The following is an 18881-nucleotide window of genomic DNA, read 5'->3' on the forward strand; positions in this document are numbered from 1 at the left end:
ATAGGCATGCAAGATAATGAAGAGCAAGTAAATATAAAGTAGGGGCTGTTTACATGAAGACACAACTAAATTAGTTTTAGTAAAGAGCTTTTGTCAACAAGAAGGTTGTTTGTCCCTAGGCAATCGATAACTAGACCGGTAATCATTATTGCAATTTTATTTGAGGGAGAGGCATAAGCTAACATACTTTCTCTACTTGGATCATATGCACTTATGATTTGGAACTCTAGCAAGCATCCGCAACTACTAAAGATTCATTAAGGTAAAACCCAACCATAGCATTAAAGTATCAAGTCCCCTTTATCCCATACGCAAACAACCTACTTACTCGGGTCTGTGCTTCTGTCACTCACGCCACCCACCATAAGCAAATCATGAACATATTGCAAACCCTATAGCGGGAATCCCTCACGCTTGCGTGACACGGAGAGCACCATAGGACAACACCAATAATAAAACATACAACTCAAACCAATCACGATCATCAAATAGCCATTAGGATTACCGTACCACTCTGGCGCGGATCTTACTCTGGTTGACCTACGCGGTTCGGTAGTAACTTGATCTGAAACTTCATGATCATCATCATTAGTTTCCTCACTAATTGGTGTAGGTGTCACAGGAACCGGTTTCTGTGATGAACTACTTTCCAATAAGGGAGCAGGTACAGTTACCTCATCAAGTTCTACTTTCCTCCCACTCACTTCTTTCGAGAGAAACTCCTTCTCTAGAAAGGATCCAAATTTAGCAACAAAAGTCTTGCCTTTAGATCTATGATAGAAGGTGTACCCAACAGTTTCCTTTGGGTATCCTATGAAGACACATTTCTCCGATTTGGGTTCGAGCTTATCAGGTTGAAGTTTTTTCACATAAGCATCGCAACCCCAAACTTTAAGAAACGACAACTTTGGTTTCTTGCCAAACCACAGTTCATAAGGCGTCGTCTCAACGGATTTTGATGGTGCCCTATTTAACGTGAATGCAGCCGTCTCTAAAGCATAACCCCAAAATGATAGCGGTAAATCAGTAAGAGACATCATAGATCACACCATATCTAGTAAAGTACGATTACGACGTTCGGACACACCATTACGATGTGGTGTTCCGGGTGGCATGAATTGTGAAACTATTCCGCATTGTTTCAAATGTAGACCAAACTCGTAACTCAAATATTCTCCTCCACGATCAGATCGTAGAAACTCTATTTTCTTGTTACGATGATTTTCCACTTCACTCTGAAATTCTTTGAACTTTTCAAATGTTTCAGACTTATGTTTCATTAAGTAGATATACCCATATCTGCTTAAATCATCTGTGAAGGTGAGCAAATAACGATACCCGCCGCGAGCTTCAATATTCATCGGACCACATACATCAGTATGTATGATCTCCAACAAATCTGTTGCTCGCTCCATTGTTTCGGAGAACAGCGTTTTAGTCATCTTGCCCATGAGGCATGGTTCGCAAGTACCAAGTGATTCATAATCAAGTCATTCCAAAAGTCCATCAGTATGGAGTTTCTTCATGCGCTTTATACCAATATGACCTAAATGGCAGTGCCACAAATAAGTTGCACTATCATTATCAACTCTACATCTTTTGGCTTCAATATTATGAATATGTGTATCACTACTATCGCATTTAATATAAATAGACCACTCTTCAAGGGTGCATGGCCATAAAAGATATTACTCATATAAATAGAACAACCATTATTCTCTGATTTAAATGAATAACCGTCTCGCATCAAACAAGATCCAGATATAATGTTCATGCTCAACGCTGGCACCAAATAACAGCTATTTAGGTCTAAAACTAATCCCGAAGGTAGATGTAGAGGTAGCGTGCCGACCGCGATCACATTGACTTTGGAACCATTTCCCACGCGCATCGTCACCTCATCCTTAGCCAATCTTCACTTAATCCGTAGCCCCTGTTTTGAGTTGCAAATATTAGCAACAGAACCAGTATCAAATACCCAGATGCTACTGCGAGCATTAGTAAGGTACACATCAATAACATGTATATCACATATACCTTTGTTCACCTTGCCATCCTTCTTATCCGCCAAATACTTGGGGCAGTTCCGCTTCCAGTGACCAGTCTACTTGCAGTAGAAGCACTCAGTCTCAGGCTTAGGTCCAGACTTGGGTTTCTTCTCTTGAGCAGCAACTTGTTTGATGTTCTTCTTGAAGTTCCCCTTCTTCTTCCCTTTGCCCTTTTTCTTGAAACTAGTGGTCTTGTTGACCATCAACACTTGATGCTCCTTCTTGATTTCTACCTCCGCAGCCTTTAGCATTGCGAAGAGCTCGGGAATTGTCTTATCAATCCCTTGCATATTATAGTTCATCACGAAGCTCTTGTAGCTTGGTGGCAGTGATTGAAGAATTCTATGAATGACACTATCATTCGGAAGATTAACTCCCAGTTGAATCAAGTGATTGTTATATCCAGACATTCCGAGTATATGTTCACTGACAGAACTATTCTCCTCCATTTTGCAGCTATAGAACTTATTGGAGACTTCATATCTCTCAATCCGGGCATTTGCTTGAAATATTAACTTGAACTCCTGGAACATCTCATATGCTCCATGATGTTCAAAACGTCGTTGAAGTCCCGGTTCTAAGCCGTAAAGCATGGTACACTAAACTATCGAGTAGTCATTAGCTTTGCTCTGCTAGACGTTCATAACATCTGGTGTTGCTCCTGCAGCAGGTTTGGCACCTAGCGGTGCTTCGAGGACGTAATTCTTCTGTGCAGCAATGAGGATAATCCTCAAGTTACGGACCCAGTCCGTGTAATTTCTACCATCATCTTTCAACTTTGCTTTCTCAAGGAATGCATTGAAATTCAACGGAACAACAGCATGGGCCATCTATCTACAACAACATAGACATGCAAAATACTATCAGGTACTAAGTTCATGATAAATTAAAGTTCAGTTAATTAAATTATTTAAAGAACTCCCACTTAGATAGACATCCCTCTAATCTTCTAAGTGATCACGTGATCCATATCAACTAAACCATGTCCGATCATCACATGAGATGGAGTAGTTTCAATGGTGAACATCACTATCTACTATATGATTCACGCTCAACCTTTTAGTCTCAGTGTTCCGAGGCCATATCTGCATATGCTAGGCTCGTCAACTTTAACCTGAGTATTTCGCGTGTGCAACTGTTTTGCACCCATTGTGTTTGAACGTAGAGCTTATCACACCCGATCATCACGTGGTGTCTCAGCACGAAGAACTTTCGCAATGGTGCATACTCAGGGAGAACACTTATACCTTGAAATATAGTGAGAGATCATCTTATAATGCTACCGTCGATCTAAGCAAAATAAGATGCATAAAAGATAAACATCACATGCAATCATATAAGTGATATGATATGGCCATCATCATCTTGTGCTTGTGATCTCCATCTTCGAAGCACCGTCATGATCACCATCATCACCGGCGCGACACCTTGATCTCCATCGTAGCATCGTTGTCGTCTCGCCAACTATTGCTTCTACGACTATCGCTACCGCTTAGTGATAAAGTAAAGCAATTACAGGGCGATTGCATTGCATAAAATAAAGCGACAACCATATGGCTCCTGCCAGTTGCCGATAACTCGATTACAAAACATGATCATCTCATACAATAAAATTTAGCATCATGCCTTGACCAAATCACATCAAAACATGCCCTGCAAAAACAAGTTAGACGCCCTCTACTTTGTTGTTGCATATTTTACGTGGCTGCTATGGGCTGAGCAAGAACCGTTCTTACCTACGCATCAAAACCACAACGATAGTTCGTCAAGTTAGTGTTGTTTTATCCTTCTCAAGGACCGGGCATAGCCACACTCGGTTCAACTAAAGTTGGAGAAACTGACGCCCGCCAGCCACCTGTGTGCAAAGCACGTCGGTAGAACCAGTCTCGCGTAAGCGTACGCGTAATGTCGGTCTGGGCCGCTTCATCCAACAATACCGCCGAACCAAAGTATGGCATGCTAGTAAGAAGTATGACTTGTATCGCCCACAACTCACTTGTGTTCTACTCGTGCATATAACATCTACGCATAAAACCTGGCTCTGATGCCACTGCTGGGGAATGTAGTAATTTCAAAAATAATTCCTACGCACACACATGATCATGGTGATGCATAGCAACAAGAGGGGAGAGTATCGTCCACGTACCCTCGTAGATCGAAAGCGGAAGCGTTAGCACAACGTGGTTGATGTAGTCGTACGTCTTCACGATCCGACCGATCCAAGTACCGAACGTACGACACCTCTGAGTTCAGCACATGTTCAGCTCGATGACATCCCGCGAACTCCGATCCAGCAGAGCTTCACGGGAGAGTTTCGTTAGCACGATGGTGTGATGATGGTGATGATGTTTCTAGCGACGCAGGGCTTCGCCTAAGCACCGCTACGATATGATCGAGGTGGAATATGGTGGAGTGGGGCACCGCACACGGCTAAGAGATCAAGAGATCAACTGTTGTGTCTAGAGGTGTCCCCCTGCCCCTGTATATAAAGGACGAGGGGGGAGGAGGCGGCCGGCCAGGGGAGGGTGCGCCAGGGAGGAGTCCTACTCCCACCGGGAGTAGGACTCCCTTCTTTTCCTAGTTAGAATAGGAGGGGGAAAGGAAGGGAAGGAGAGAGAGGAAGGAAAGGGGGGCGCAGCGCCCCCCTCCTTGTCCAATTCGGACTAGAGGGGGAGGGGCGCGCGGCCTGCCCTAGCCGCCCCTCCTCTTCTCCACTAAAGCCCATCTTGGCCCATTAAACTCCCCTGGGGGTTCCGGTAACCCCCTAGTACTCTGGTATATGTCCGAAACTCCCCGAAACCATTCCGGTGTCAGAACATAGTCGTCCAATATATCGATCTTTATGTCTCGACCATTTCGAGACTCCTCGTCATGTCCATGATCACATCCGGGACTCCGAACTACCTTCGGTACATCAAAACACAAAAACTCATAATACAATCATCACCGAAACTTTAAGCGTGCGGACCCTACGGTGCAAGAACTATGTAGACATGACCGAGACATGTCTCCGGTCAACCAATAGCGGAACCTAGATGCTCATATTGGCTCCTACATATTCTACGAAGAACTTTATCGGTCAAACCGCATAACAACATATGTTGTTCTCTTTGTCATCGGTATGTTACTTGCCCGAGATTCGATCGTCGGTATCTCAATACCTAGTTCAATCTCATTACCGGCAAGTCTCTTTACTCGTTCCATAATACATCATCCCGCAACTAACTCATTAGTTACAATGCTTGCAAGGCTTATAGTGATGTGCATTACTGAGTGGGCCCGGAGATACCTCTCCGACAATCGGGGTGACAAATCCTAATCTCGAAATATGCCAACCCAACAAGTACCTTTGGAGACACCTGTAGAGCACCTTTATAATCACCCAGTTACGTTGTGACGTTTGGTAGCATACAAAGTGTTCCTCTGGTAAACGGGAGTTGCATAATCTCATAGTCATAGGAACATGTATAAGTCATGAAGAAAGCAATAGTAGAGTACTAAACGATCAAGTGCTAAGCTAACGGAATGGGTCAAGTCAATCACATCATTCTCCTAATGATGTGATCCCGTTAATCAAATGACAACTCATGTCTATGGCAGGAAACATAATCATCTTTGATTAACGAGCTAGTCAAGTAGAGGCATAGTAGTGACACTCTGTTTGTCTATGTATTCACACATGTATCATGTTTCCGGTTAATACAATTCTAGCATGAATAATAAACATTTATCATGATATAAGGAAATAAATAATAACTTTATTATTCCCTCTAGGGCATACTTCCTTCAAATACTCCAAGCGCTTTCTAGAGAATCTCTCTCGGGTGCGCCCCATTGCTGACGACGATGAGCGTGATATCTTCACCAACAACTTGGGCGAGCCTATGAAAACTCAGGTCGAGATGCTGAAACTGGCGACTTTGGATGCAACTATGGACTTAGCAATCTCCTTTGAGCACCTCAATACTGTCACCAGCACTGCGACCACTCCGGGCCTACCCAGCCGGCCACTCCGCCCCATGGCTGCACCTACTCCGGCCTTGCCGGACTCCTCCAACCCCACGCCTGCGCTCATCTTTAAAAGACTCACGCCCGCCGAGATGGATGAATGGCGCGCTAAGGGTCTCTGCTTCAATTGTGATGAGAAGTTCGCGCGGGGCCATCGCTGCAAACGACTGTTCTACATTCAATCCGCTGACGCCGAAGAGGAGCAGTTTGAGGATTTCCAGGAAGCACAAATCTCACTCTTGGCTGTTACCGGAATTCCCACCAGTGACACAATGCAGGTCACTCTTCGCATCGGGGACCGTGACTTGGTCGCCTTGCTTGATTCAGGCAGCACTCATAACTTCATCCACGAAGAGCTGGCCACCATCGTCGGGCTGCCTTTCTCCTCCAATCGTCGTTTGGGAGTCACGGTCGCTAATGGCGATAAGGTGACATGTCAGGGACTCCTTCAGCAGGCTGCGATCACCATTGACAAGGAGCGTTTCATTGTTGATTTGCATGCCATTCCATTGGGCGTGTTCGACATCGTCCTCGGTACACGATTCCTCAAAACTCTTGGGCCAATTCTCTGGGATTTCACTACGTAGTGGATGTCGTTTTGGCACTCGGATCACTGTGTGGAGTGGTCGGGCCTCGGCTCCCTCGGACGTCCTGCCCACCTACACGCGTGCGAAGGCAAGGAACTTCTGGACAACCTGCTGGCCACTTTCACCGATGTCTTCGCCGACCCACAGGGCCTGCCGCCGCAGCACTCACATGACCATCATATTCATCTTATTCCCGGGACACCGCTGGTTGCTATCTGTCCCTACCGCTACCCAACGATTCAAAAAGATGAACTGGAGCACCAATGTTCAGAGATGCTAGCTCGTGGTCTGATCCGTCCTAGTTCTTCTGCATTTTCATCCCCCGTTCTGCTCGTCAGAAAGGCCGATGGGACTTGGCGTTTCTGCATCGACTACTGTGGTCTCAACCTTGTCACCATCAAGGATAAGTTTCCAATTCCCGTTGTCGATGAACTTCTGGATGAACTCAAGGGTGCCCGCTTTTTCACCAAACTGGATCTCCGGTCGGGTTACCACCAGGTTCGGATGGCCCCTGAGGATATCCATAAGACGTCATTCCGCACACATGAGGGCCTCTTTGAGTTTGTAGTGATGGCCTTTGGTTTGACAAATGCCCCAGCGACGTTCCAAGCACTCTTGATCGACGTCCTCCGTCCCTACCTTCGTCGGTTTGTGCCTGTGTTCTTCGATGATATCTTGATCTACAGCTCGTCCTGGTCGGATCACCTACGTCATGTCAAGCTCGTTTTGGAGGCTATGCGCACACGTCAACTGTTTCTCAAGCGCTCCAAGTGTTCCTTTGGGGAGGAAACCATGGCTTATCTGGGACACGTCATCTCTGCTGCAGGAGTTTCCATGGACAGCGACAAGGTTCTTGCCGTGGTAGACTGGCCGGTTCCACGCATCGTCCGCGCTATGCGTGGTTTCTTAGGACTGGCAGGATACTACCGCAAGTTCATTCAAGATTTTGGCACCATTGCAGCTCCCCTCATGGCACTCCTCAAGAAAGATGGATTTCTTTGGACGCCTGCAGCGACTATTGCCTTTGAATCCCTCAAGAAAGCTCTTACCACAACCCCTATGCTTCAGCTGCCGAATTTTGCTGTTTCATTCATTATGGAGTGTGATGCATCTGGATCTGGTTTCGAGGTAGTCCTGCATCAAGGTGGCGGCCCCATTGCCTATTTCAGCAAAACCATCGCTCCGCGTCATGCTTCTCTCGCCGCTTATGAGCGGGAGCTCATTGGTCTGGTGCACGCCGTGCGCCACTGGCAGCCCTATCTTTGGGGACATGCGTTCGTCGTCAAAACTGACCATTACAGCCTGAAGTTTTTGCTGGACCAATGCCTCGCTACCATTCCACATCATCATTGGGTGGGCAAACTGTTGGGGTTCGACTTCACGGTGGAATATAAACTGGGTTGCCAAAACATCGTCGCCGATGCTCTTTCTCGCCGTGATGCTCCTGCCGGCCAGGCACTCGCCATATCCGGGCCTTCTTTTGATCTGTTTGAAGCTCTCCGTCAGGCTGCACACACGAACCCGACGCTTGTCACTTTTCGAGAACAACTAGAATCTGGTGAGTTAGGACAGCCTTGGGCTCTCATTGATGGTGTTGTTATCTTCCAACTACGGGCTTATGTGCCACCCGCATCGCCGCTGATCGGGGAGGTCCTGGCTGTAGCCCATGATGCTGGCCATGAAGGTATCTAGAAGTCACTTCATCGTCTTCGCCGGGATTTCCATCTGCCGCAAGCAAGGGCCGCACTTCAGCAGTATATTCGTGCTTGTCAGGTTTGTCAATGCAACAAGACGGAGCAGCTTCATCCAGCTGGCTTATTGCAGCCCTTGACAGTGCCCTCTCGTGTCTAGGAAGACACCTCCATGGATTTCATTGAGGCACTTCCGAAGGTGGGCGGCAAAAGTGTCATACTGACCGTTGTGGACCGTTTCTCCAAGTATGCGCATTTCATCCCCTTGGCGCATCCATACACTGCGGAGTCTGTTGCTAAAGCCTTCTTCTCCAACATTGCCCGACTTCATGGGTTTCCCACATCCATTGTTTCGGACAGGGATGTGTTCACTTCGGGCTTTTGGAAGGCTCTATTTGCCGTTGCGGGGACACGCTTGCACATGAGTTCGGCCTTCCATCCGCAGTCTGATGGGCAATCTGAGGCCGTCAATCGCGTCATCACCATGTACCTTCGTTGCATAACTGGGGATCGCCCATGGCAGTGGCTCCAATGGTTGCCTTGGGCGTAGTACTGCTACAACACTTCATACCACTCAGCGTTGAAGGACACACCTTTCAGGGTGGTTTATGGATGGGATCCCTCCTCATTCCAGGACTATACGCCGGGCGCGATTCGCAATCAGGCGGTGGAACGGCAGATCGTCGATCGCGATCAGTTCTTACACGACATCCGTGAGCGTCTCCTTCAGGCAGCACAACAGTACAAGCATTACGATGATGATAAGCATCGGGCCCTTTCTTTTGATGTTGGGGAGTGGGTTTGGCTTCGTCTTCAGCACCGGCCGACGTCATTCCTTGGAGTAGGCACCAAAGGGAAATTGGCTCCCAAATATTATGGGCCTTTCAAAGTGCTCGCTAAAATCGATACGGTTGCTTACCGTTTGGAGCTGCCCCCACGCGCCCGCATTCACAATGTTTTCCATGTCGGGGTCCTAAAGAAGTACCATGGTCCACCGCCGGAAGTTTCGCCGATGCTTCCACCTCTGTTTCAGGGTCGAGTACATCCAACCCCTGTCCAAGCATTGCGTGCTCGTATTGCCCGCAGTATCCAACAGGTGCTCATTCACTGGGAGGGCCAGCCGGCGTCTGCTGCTTCATGGGAGGATGTTACAACCTTCCGCGAACGTTATCCAAGCTTCTAGCTCGAGGACGAGTTGTTTCAGAATGGAGGGGGAGATGTCATGTGGGGCCAGCCCTATAGGCGCAAGGGACCTGTGCGGGCCGGCCCTACACCTGCCTAAAGATATGTCCTAGTTTAATTATAGTCTTTTTAGATTAGGAGTCTGGGTATTAATTGAAAAGGTTTAGTCCCGAAGAAGGTATTGTCTTGTAATTAGGCTATATATAGCCAGCCCTTGGATCAATAAACGGAAGTCCAGAATATCCTACAACCTCTCCTCCCTTGCTCCTGCGCCCACGGCGCCCCTCCTCACCCCCTTCTCCAACCATAGGCAAACGAGGGCTTTGCCCTCGTCCTCCTACCAACCACGACTACAACCTGCGCGGCAATCAGCCGGACCGTGACAGCTGGTTTGTGGAAATGCCAATAACCGACCATGAGGGCGCCAAATAGGATTTGGGGTGTGTTCGTCACCAGAAAAAATAATAGGCCAAGCTGACGATCTGCTTGGAAGGCCCAAACTTGACAAACTCTTTTGTGGGCTTCTTTTTTGTAGCGTGACCCCGATGTAGTCTGCTTGTATGTACCTGCCAAAAAAAACTGTCCAAAGAACCATGAGACGCTGCGATTGCTGGTTTAGTCCCATCTCGCTGCATGGGAGCAACGCTGCCGCAATCGCTCCTCCAAGAACACACTGAAAATCAGCCACCCGCAGCCACATGGATAGACCGGGGATCAAAACAACGTCATCAAGATGGAAAACGGCGCAAAGCGTCGCCGCTGCCGTCCATGAATTTCTCCCAATCCCCGGGCACATCCCCCAACGGCAAACACAGGGCAACCGCTAAAAGCGCACGGCAGAATGTAATTCCTTTGTCAATCATGCTTCCTTTTTTCCTTCTCATCAAACATTAACTACAAAAGTACTTTGTCGATTCGATCTTTCAGACGCCCGGTCATTCAGTTAATTCCTTCTAGTCGCATGCAAACTACTCCATCTGTTTTTAAATATAAGTCCTTTTAAAGATTTCAACATGGACAACATACAGATGTATATGGACATATATTTTAGAGTGTAGATTCACTCATTTTGCTTCATATGTAGTCCCTATTTTTTTAACAAAGTACAGACGCAGACATTCATATAAAAGCGCATACACTCACCCCTATGATCCAGGATAAATACGAGCACCGGAATTTAAACCATGATGGGCTCAGGATACCACTGTCCTCATGACCATCCAACCACATGTTGGTTCGTGTATGTAGTCCCTATTAGAATCTCTAAAAGGACTTATATTTAGAAACAGAGGGAGTAGTACATTTTTGGTTAAACTTACTCTGGTTATCTAAAATTACCAGAAAATAAATTGAATCGATATATATGGAGTATAGCAGAATATGAGTATAGGCCAGTCTGTACAATAACACAAATGCGATGGTTCTGGGTTCTTTCTCATTACAGAACTTAAATGGCAAGTGCACAAGTCACCTTCTCGTTCAGAATATATTTTTAGTAAAGGCTCATACGCAATGCATAACAGAAACACGAATCCATGCGGAAATAAGCCGCGTTTATGATAACCCCAACTGAATTGCTTATGGTAACCTCAACTGAAAGCAATTCTCAACAGACAGCAGATGGGAGTATTATGCTTATGTCATGGTCACACGGGACAGTATCTTGCCAGACACGGAAACGAAAACGACATCACCGACTGAACTCAATGGAGGGAAAAGGGAGTAACCAACATTACTCAAAATTTCCTTTCCATTTACTATCACTAAGAACAGCACTTTCAAGCTTTGACGGAAGCAACATCCGCGCCAAGGTACCGGGGGAGGAAAGGTACACGCTTCGGGGCAAAAATATATACACATCAGGCTATAGACAGATCTCACCTTATGGAAGCCAACTGTACATGGTTGCACCCTTACACATTCTACGGTTCGAAGCTAGCTAGAAATACAATGGTGCAAGCGCCTTCATGGGTGCTCCAGGAAAACCCCCTATTCAGAGATCAAGATGAAACTATAGGCAGCACCATCTGCATTTAATCCTGAAACAGTTACATAATTGCCGGTGAATCGTGCAAACTACAAAGGATAGATAAAAATGAAACAAGATGGAAGACTTACATGAACTATCAAAAAAGGCTCAATGCATTATCCGTAAGAAGTGAGCTTCTGGAGCTCCCTAGCTCTAGCCCATCAGAGGTGGAATTGTACGAAGACAGCAACTTCCTCTGTATTATGTTGCATAGGATACATGTTAGTTCCCTTTTCAGATTAAAACAATTTAATTTCTGAACAGGTAATGGAACTAATACGAATGCTGGAGTTGAGTATCAGTTTAAATCATTTCTTACTTTCCAGGCCCAACATGCTTAAGAGACACATTTTCCCTTAAAGGTTGACTACTTACAATACAAATTAAATTTGGTCCTTTTCGATTTTGCAGAAGAAACGGGTATCAGCACATACCAAATTTCTGATAATTTTGAAAGTTTGCAAAACATGATGACTCTAGACACATGATAGCTGCCCAAATATTCCAGTCATTCTGCACAGTGGCAACAAGTTGTACTGACAGTACCAGAAAGGCAGAAACCATGGCAATTGGGCAAACCCTGCTAGAAGCACAGTGTGTGAAGAGACACCCAAGTTCAAGAAGACACGAGCATGCTGTTGAAATCCTCTGCAGTTTCTTTATAGGAAAGAAATAACTTCTGCTACTGACCAAATAAGGAGTTAAACATCTGAAACTGACTGCCTGCCCATCAAATATGCATTTACGGGATGTATTAAACTGGTTACCTTGACACCACCATAGAACATAATAACTGTTAACATACAGCAATACATGCATAACGCATGAGATAGCTCTGCTACTAGCATTAACTTTCAGATCTCAGATATAGTAAAGAAAGGTCTATCAATAAGAGAAACAAGCATGGCAATATGCACTGAAGTTCTGAATAAAAACTACAACAGCTTGACTTATAAGCTATAACAACTGCTGGTAACATGAAAAGGCAGTGAACAATTTAGTGCAAATATGATCTATAGCATAACGAAATGTTGGATAGCTACTTACTTGATCTTCAAAATCAGGACTGGTCAAGTTGATGGAGAGATTTCTCATCAACAACAGTGCCTAGAGATCAAAAGGCACAAATGTCAGTTGATGAGAAGTAGACATTTCAAACCATTATTATTCGAGAAAATATGAATTCAACATGCCATGAATTAGTTTCGACATAACACAAATGGTTAAAATGATGACAAAACAAGCATATACAGTTTGTTGCAATGCTTAAAAACTAAACATGCATATAGACTTTTGCTATGCTTAAATCAGGAGCTTTCTGCATAAGCCGGACATAAGAAATTTTAGAGCCGAAGAGTATTTACTCTTGTGATTTATAAATTCTTGATTTGACAAAGCAATTATTTTGGAGGAGAAATTGGGCAATGCAACAATACAACCATAGCCTTAGTTAAGCTATGCTTATGGTCAATTTCTTTATGAATAGAAGAAAACCTAGTATATCAACGATTCACATACCGTTTCAACATCAATTGGATTCATCTCCTTCAGTTTCTGCAAATGGCCCTTTGTGCTTGGATCGAAAACACTGCCTAAGAAGCTGTATACTTGAGCAAAATCTGGCATAACTGTATCAAAATTTGAAAGAGGGGGTTAAAGGAGCTTAAAATGGCAGGTCAGATAAAAAAATAAAGCAGTCCTGTGACAAAAGCCACGATAACAGTACAGTAAAATCTATGGATGAATGAGCTGTAAGTATTTCTTTATCCTATTTATTCATTCCAACGAAGGAACCACGTGTTATAAATACTAGAACAGAACTGCAAAAGTCAACAAATAGACTATCAGAAGTATCTAAAGACTAGAGGTACTGACTGCGGAGTGACGGAACTTGATTTATCTGGTCATTGGTTTCACCAGATTGCCATGCCCTTGGAGGGCCTTCACTACTGCTTGAGCAAAAAATGTTTGGACCCATAGACCCAGCACCTAAATCTTCTGAGCGAAAGGAGGCAAGGATTAACTGACGAAGAGTACACTTCGACTATTTATAGAGGAGGGGCACCTTGGAGTACAAACCTTTCATGAAAGATGAGGCAACAACTGGTGGGATAGAATTGTGGGTCCATGGAGAAACAGCCACGTTCATTCCTGAATTTCTAAGCATGGCAGATGGATCTGTCTTCAGGGCATATCCTGACTCTGCAAGACAAGAGAAGATAGTGAAGCAACTGTCGGTATAGAGAGGCACCGATAAAATGATAATGTAAAATTGTTACTTGTAAAACTAAGTTCGATGACTCACCATTTTTGGAGGCCTTCTGAGGGTATGGGTGGGCAGCTTTACGCTTTGGTCGTGGAGGTGGGACATGTTCGCTGGTTCCATTTTTCTGAACCTTCAAAAAATACTTCTGTGCATGGCTCCTTATCTGCAAAAACAAGTTAATATGTAAAATGAAAATGGTTCTACCGGAGAAGCCATTGCCAGGAAAATTGATCCAAGCGCATGTGCAATGTTTGCACAGAAAAACGAGGAGACATCGGTTGTTTACAAAGCAGCAGACATCTCCATTTGTAAGGTTTAGTAAGGTGGTCCATTATGTTGGGATTGTGGTGCAAATTGATCATAATTTCACTTGATTTTTCAGTTTATTATCCAAATACCTGGATGACAGTCTTCGAACCAACAAAAGCTTCTATCTTTTTCCAGTCACGATCAAAGCTGAAAAGAACCCAGGTTTTCCAGATTAATGTCACATTAAGATGAAATCTTATGTAATTGACTATCAAATCTTCAACACATATAGGTGAATTCAACTACAGTGACTGTCAAATTATCCGCACAAAAAACACATTTGTCGGTACACCTGAACGAAGACTATTTTACCTATGCATCCTGAAAAAGACCTACTCCTTGCGTTCACAAATATAAGATTTTCCAACTTTTTTGTGAATCGGATGTATATAGACACGTTTTAGTCCATATTGAAATATCCAAAACGTCTTATATTTGTGAACGGAGGGAGCAGTACATAAATGATGGTGCGTATGAGACTCTGGGTAATCGAGTTGTAGGAATGCTTACTAAATTCTACTCCCTCTGTACCGGAATATAAGACGTTTTGTAGTAAATATTTATGGCTTGAAAAATTATGCTCTTCACTGAAAAAATGTCTATAAAAACGCAATACAATTGCAGAAGGAACGTTGGTATGCTAGTGATCTATCATCATCAAACTTTAAACAACCGAACAAAGAAGCTAAGTTCAGCAAACACTATAGACACAAAAATAATAATTAGCGCCAGCTAACTAACACATCAAAAAGGCTAGAAAAAAATATATCCAATCGTTGGCCCAAAGATCACAGAAACATGGACGCTATGCGAAGTTTTGAGCCAAGCGCGAATGGACTAATTTTTTTCCTTCGAATTAAGGGGTTCCCCCCAATTTCATTTCTGAAACTGATAGTAATAGAATCAGTTTTTCCAGCCCATTTGCAAGTTCAAACAGAGAGAATGGAATTGCGCGGAGAAACACAAAAGGGGAAGGGAAGAAAACCGTGGAGAAGCACAAAAGGGGAAGGGAAGAAAATCGTGGAGCACCACAGTTCAGCGTCTGCTTACAGCTGCAGGGCCTCGAGGAACTTGTCGTGCTCCTGCTCCGTCCAGCTCTCGCGCGACTTGGTGATGGTGTAGGGCTTCCGCACCTTCTTGCTGGCGTCGTCGCTCGACGCGGCGGCGGCCGCCTCGGACAGCGGCGGCGGCGGGTTCGTGGAGACCATGGGGGACGCACGGAAGGCCAGAGGGCGCGCGGCGTGCCAGGTCCCGTTGGGTGCCGGTGCCGGTGCCGGTCTCTCGCTTGCTGGACCGGGGGATGGAGAGGGATGCTTTTGTCCGTAGCACGGCCGCGGCCGCCTGCGTGGTGGCTGCTTTGCGTCGCGTCGCGGTGTGGCGCCGGGCCGGGTTGGGTGGGAGTGTGTGGGTGGTGGCGCCGCAGGGTGGGCGTGCGGGGTTTTGGCCGCGCGTTTTGGTTGCGGGGCAGAGAGAGTGTGCGCGGGCCCCGCCGCGTGGGCCACGGGGCGCGCGCTCTTGTGGCTGCGCTGCGCGGGCGGAAGGCCCACTTGCGCCCCGCACGTCCCCCCCCCCCCCCACCCCCACCCCACCACACACGCGGGGTCGCTCTCGGCTCCGCTGCTGCTGCTGCTGGCCGCCGGCGTCACGCCGAGCTCGTTCATGTGGCTGGCTGCTCGCGTCCGCTCGCCGCGCGCTGTTTTTTAAGCGGAGCACGGTTGAGTAAGCAAGCGTCAAAGGCGACTGGCTAGCCCCAACGCACGACCCTTCGGGTGTGTCCGTTTTGACTGATGAGACGGTTCGACGTGTGACCCATCCGTAAAATATGTCTCCGGCTCGACCCATTTCGAACGCAAAATTTGATCGGGGGTTATGATTGAATGAACGCACACGCATCCTCTCGTCGTCCGTCTCGGGCTTGCATGTCGGTCGTCCAACTACCCCCCACCGACCCCATTTAATCCACACGAATGGGCGAGCCCGTGGGTCAATCACAGAACCGCCATCCGCCGTGTCCTCTTTTATGGCGAATCTATGGACTGGCCAGCCCACTTCCACTTTCCCACGTGTCCACACCATTGCTCCCTCCCTCCCAGACAGCAAAGCTAGCCTAGCGCAGCTCCACACCTCACTCTCCGTCGTCCATGGGCTTCTGGAAGTGGGTGCCCTGCAAGGAAGGCCAAGCACGACCATGAGGCGGTGGTCGTCGTCCGTCTTGTCTGGAAGCGCGGCCACCCACTCCACCTTACCTCCGGCTGCCGTGCCACGCTTTCGACCGTAAGTCAACGTCGACATCTGCCACCGGTACTGGGAGACCGGCACCCCGCTGCCATGGTCTGATGCCCACCTCCCCAATGGATGGCATTGAGCCAGGATCGGGTGCCCATTCCCCCGTCCCCGCGAGCGGCCGCGCCCGCCTCCAAGAGACCGCCCGCCGTCGCGCACGGATCTCGCGCTCATACCTCGCCGACTGGCGCTACGGCGTCGACTCGCCCCTCTGGGACACATGGTTTTAGGACGAGCACGACATGCACCAACAAACTTTCTTTGCGGGTTGTGCTCGTAGCCCGCCCCGCACGCCTCGTGTGCGCGTTGCGAGCCCGTCCAGAGTGTGCGGCCGCATGCGGGTGTGCGGCCTGAAGCCGACGCCCTCTCCCTCCCCGTCGCCACTATCACCGCCACCTCCCACCATGACGGCCGAGGAGGAGGAGCGGCTGGTGCAGGTCGTGATGGAGGACTCTGAGAAGGAGTACAAGCGTAGCCAGGAGAAGCAATGGGAGGGGCTGGAAGAGATGCTAGCGCTCTCGGCCGTCGAAGACGTCTACGTGTCAGAGCTGGAGGTGAAGCAGGAGGTGATGGAGGACCGGCCGCCCACCCCGGCCTGGAACCAGGTGTTGTACGAGCAGTCGTGGTCGTGGATGACCACAGTGCCATGCAACTTGCCGCCGCCACCGCCACCACCACCGCAGCTTGCACAAGACGCGCTCGCCCCATTTTGGAGGCCGCCGCCCCACCTCTGGACGCCACCTTCGTAACCTCACTAGGGACGATGGCGACGAGGACTGTGGTGCCCGAAGAAGGCGACGGCATCGGCGGCGCGTGGGCGGCTGATCTACCTTTTTGTGTTTTCTTTTAATTTCAACTTAGGTACTATGTGCGGGTCGTGACTATTGTAAACTTTTTAATTAAGTTATCGTTATATATTTATGTTTTAAGCTATTCTGCAATGTCTTTTTTTCCTTCTTTTTAAGTCTAGCACGGACATAAAGTTTAGAATGACGCCGCGCGCTTGCACCGACCGACGGGCAGCCAAACCCGGCAAGAGGCGTTCGTTTTGCCGACCGAAGCAGATAGAATTCGGATAAAAAGATGCCCGTTTGGGGTGGGCCAGAGCGGGCATATATGAAAAGTTTGGTTGGTGCTTTCGCGACGGCTATGCTACCATGCTTTTTCTCTCTGACGACGATGCTGATAATTCGGGGCATCATGCGTGCGCGTGTCCCACCGTGGATACTGGGTAGGGATGCCGGGAGTTTCACCATCGTGCCGATGTAGCACGCACGCACGCGCTTGCTTGCTTTTTATCGTACGGAGGAGAATTTCCCTCCGAAGGCTTATGCAGATTGTTCGGGACCAATGTGTTCTTAGCCTTGTGTTCATTGGCTACTGAGTGAGATGAATGGTACGGATCAATCCCACTTGATAATCGATCTTATCCTTGCTGCGGTAACGTAATGTAATCAAGGCAACTTTACCTCCTTTTGATCTTGCCGTAACCAATCATAATAAAAGTGTCTCGTAGTGTACTGCGTCGACGAAGAAGTGTTAAGTAGCCACCACCTGTACCATGATATTGATGAAAACTCATGGGGTAGTGGCAGAACTTTTACTTGCTGCTTACTACCCAAAAAAGGGTCACCTTCGAGCTTTATTTTGTTTTATTTATTTTTGCGTCAGATAGCCTCACTTAATTACACTTATATTGTAACAATTGTATGTAATCTGAAAGCTAAAGATCCAAACGTTCGGAATAGTTTTGCAAAATAAATTAAAACTCTCCAACAATTCCCATAAACACAGAAAATTACAAAAAGATGGCTCTTCCCGTAAATTCTATATATAGAAAATGGCTTTTTCCGTAAAATTCCACGTCAGCTAACCGTCATAGGACTTCGCCACGCAGCCGCCACATCCACCGCCCCCACCATTCGCCGCCGACCATTGCCAGCACATTGCCCGCCCTCTCGCTCACTAACACCTAACATGCCAACTTCCCCTAAAGTTTACAGACATCTCGTAACACCACTTTTACGGAGAGTGTTTTAGGGAGTTGTTGGGAGAAGCCTATAGGGTGTATTGCAAGTGATGGACACATGTTTTAGGGAGTTGATGGACTCAAAAAAGTAATCATTATGATGGTATACTTGTGATGGACTTAGTAATATCAAGTTAGTACTCCGGTGGCCTTAGGGCCATGGAGGCGGAGTGGATCTCGGCCCTTGCCGGTGGCAGGGCTCCGTTTTTATATCTTTTTCGAGATTTGTTAGATTTTTGTGTCCTGCTCAGGAAGGCGACACGACGGCGGCTCCCTGGGGATGGAATAAAGGTCTCCCCTACTAGCCCCCGTTCCGGTGATGCGTCTAGCATCATCGGTGGGTGTGTGGAGGTGTGTCTCCGATGGATCTGTCTTTGATGGATTTGCTCGGATCTGTTCGTCATTCGTCTTTATTCGTGTGTCTTCAGGTTGGATCCTTTTGATCTACA

The 18881-nt window shown here is 47.0% G+C and overlaps 1 protein-coding gene across 13 annotated transcripts; it reads right to left on the minus strand.

Moving 5' to 3' along the window:
- Window positions 1-11122: 11122 nt before the first annotated feature.
- Window positions 11123-15548, minus strand: LOC123128007 (protein REVEILLE 6). Of its 13 annotated transcripts, none has more exons than XM_044547897.1 (10): window positions 15171-15548; window positions 14210-14267; window positions 13851-13974; window positions 13625-13747; window positions 13421-13543; window positions 13064-13173; window positions 12593-12652; window positions 11980-12268; window positions 11635-11741; window positions 11123-11543 (listed from the first exon to the last, which is right to left on the minus strand). In XM_044547897.1, the coding sequence occupies exons 1-9, from the start codon at window positions 15326-15328 to the stop codon at window positions 11707-11709; spliced, it is 1080 nt and encodes a 359-aa protein (XP_044403832.1). In that variant the 5' UTR covers window positions 15329-15548; the 3' UTR covers window positions 11123-11543; window positions 11635-11706. The 13 variants fall into 13 exon arrangements, with proteins under 13 accessions (XP_044403832.1, XP_044403831.1, XP_044403833.1 ...); XM_044547896.1 differs by having other exon boundaries at window positions 11123-11555; XM_044547898.1 differs by having other exon boundaries at window positions 11123-11555; window positions 13421-13540; window positions 15171-15547.
- Between the last annotated feature and the right edge of the window lie 3333 nt (window positions 15549-18881).

This window comes from Triticum aestivum, chromosome 6A (assembly GCF_018294505.1).
Source record: "Triticum aestivum cultivar Chinese Spring chromosome 6A, IWGSC CS RefSeq v2.1, whole genome shotgun sequence".
Lineage (NCBI taxonomy): Eukaryota > Viridiplantae > Streptophyta > Magnoliopsida > Poales > Poaceae > Triticum > Triticum aestivum.

Bases quoted from the DNA above. Each gene is read 5' to 3' on its own strand.
- LOC123128007 (XM_044547897.1), bottom strand. From the start codon at position 15,328: ATGGTCTCCACGAACCCGCCGCCGCCGCTGTCCGAGGCGGCCGCCGCC. The intron at 13,975-14,209 runs GTATTTGGATAA...TTGTTTTTGCAG, and splicing joins GTTCGAAGACTGTCATCCAG to ATAAGGAGCCATGCACAGAA. The intron at 13,174-13,420 runs GTCAGTACCTCT...ATTTTGATACAG, and splicing joins TCAAGTTCCGTCACTCCGCA to TTATGCCAGATTTTGCTCAA.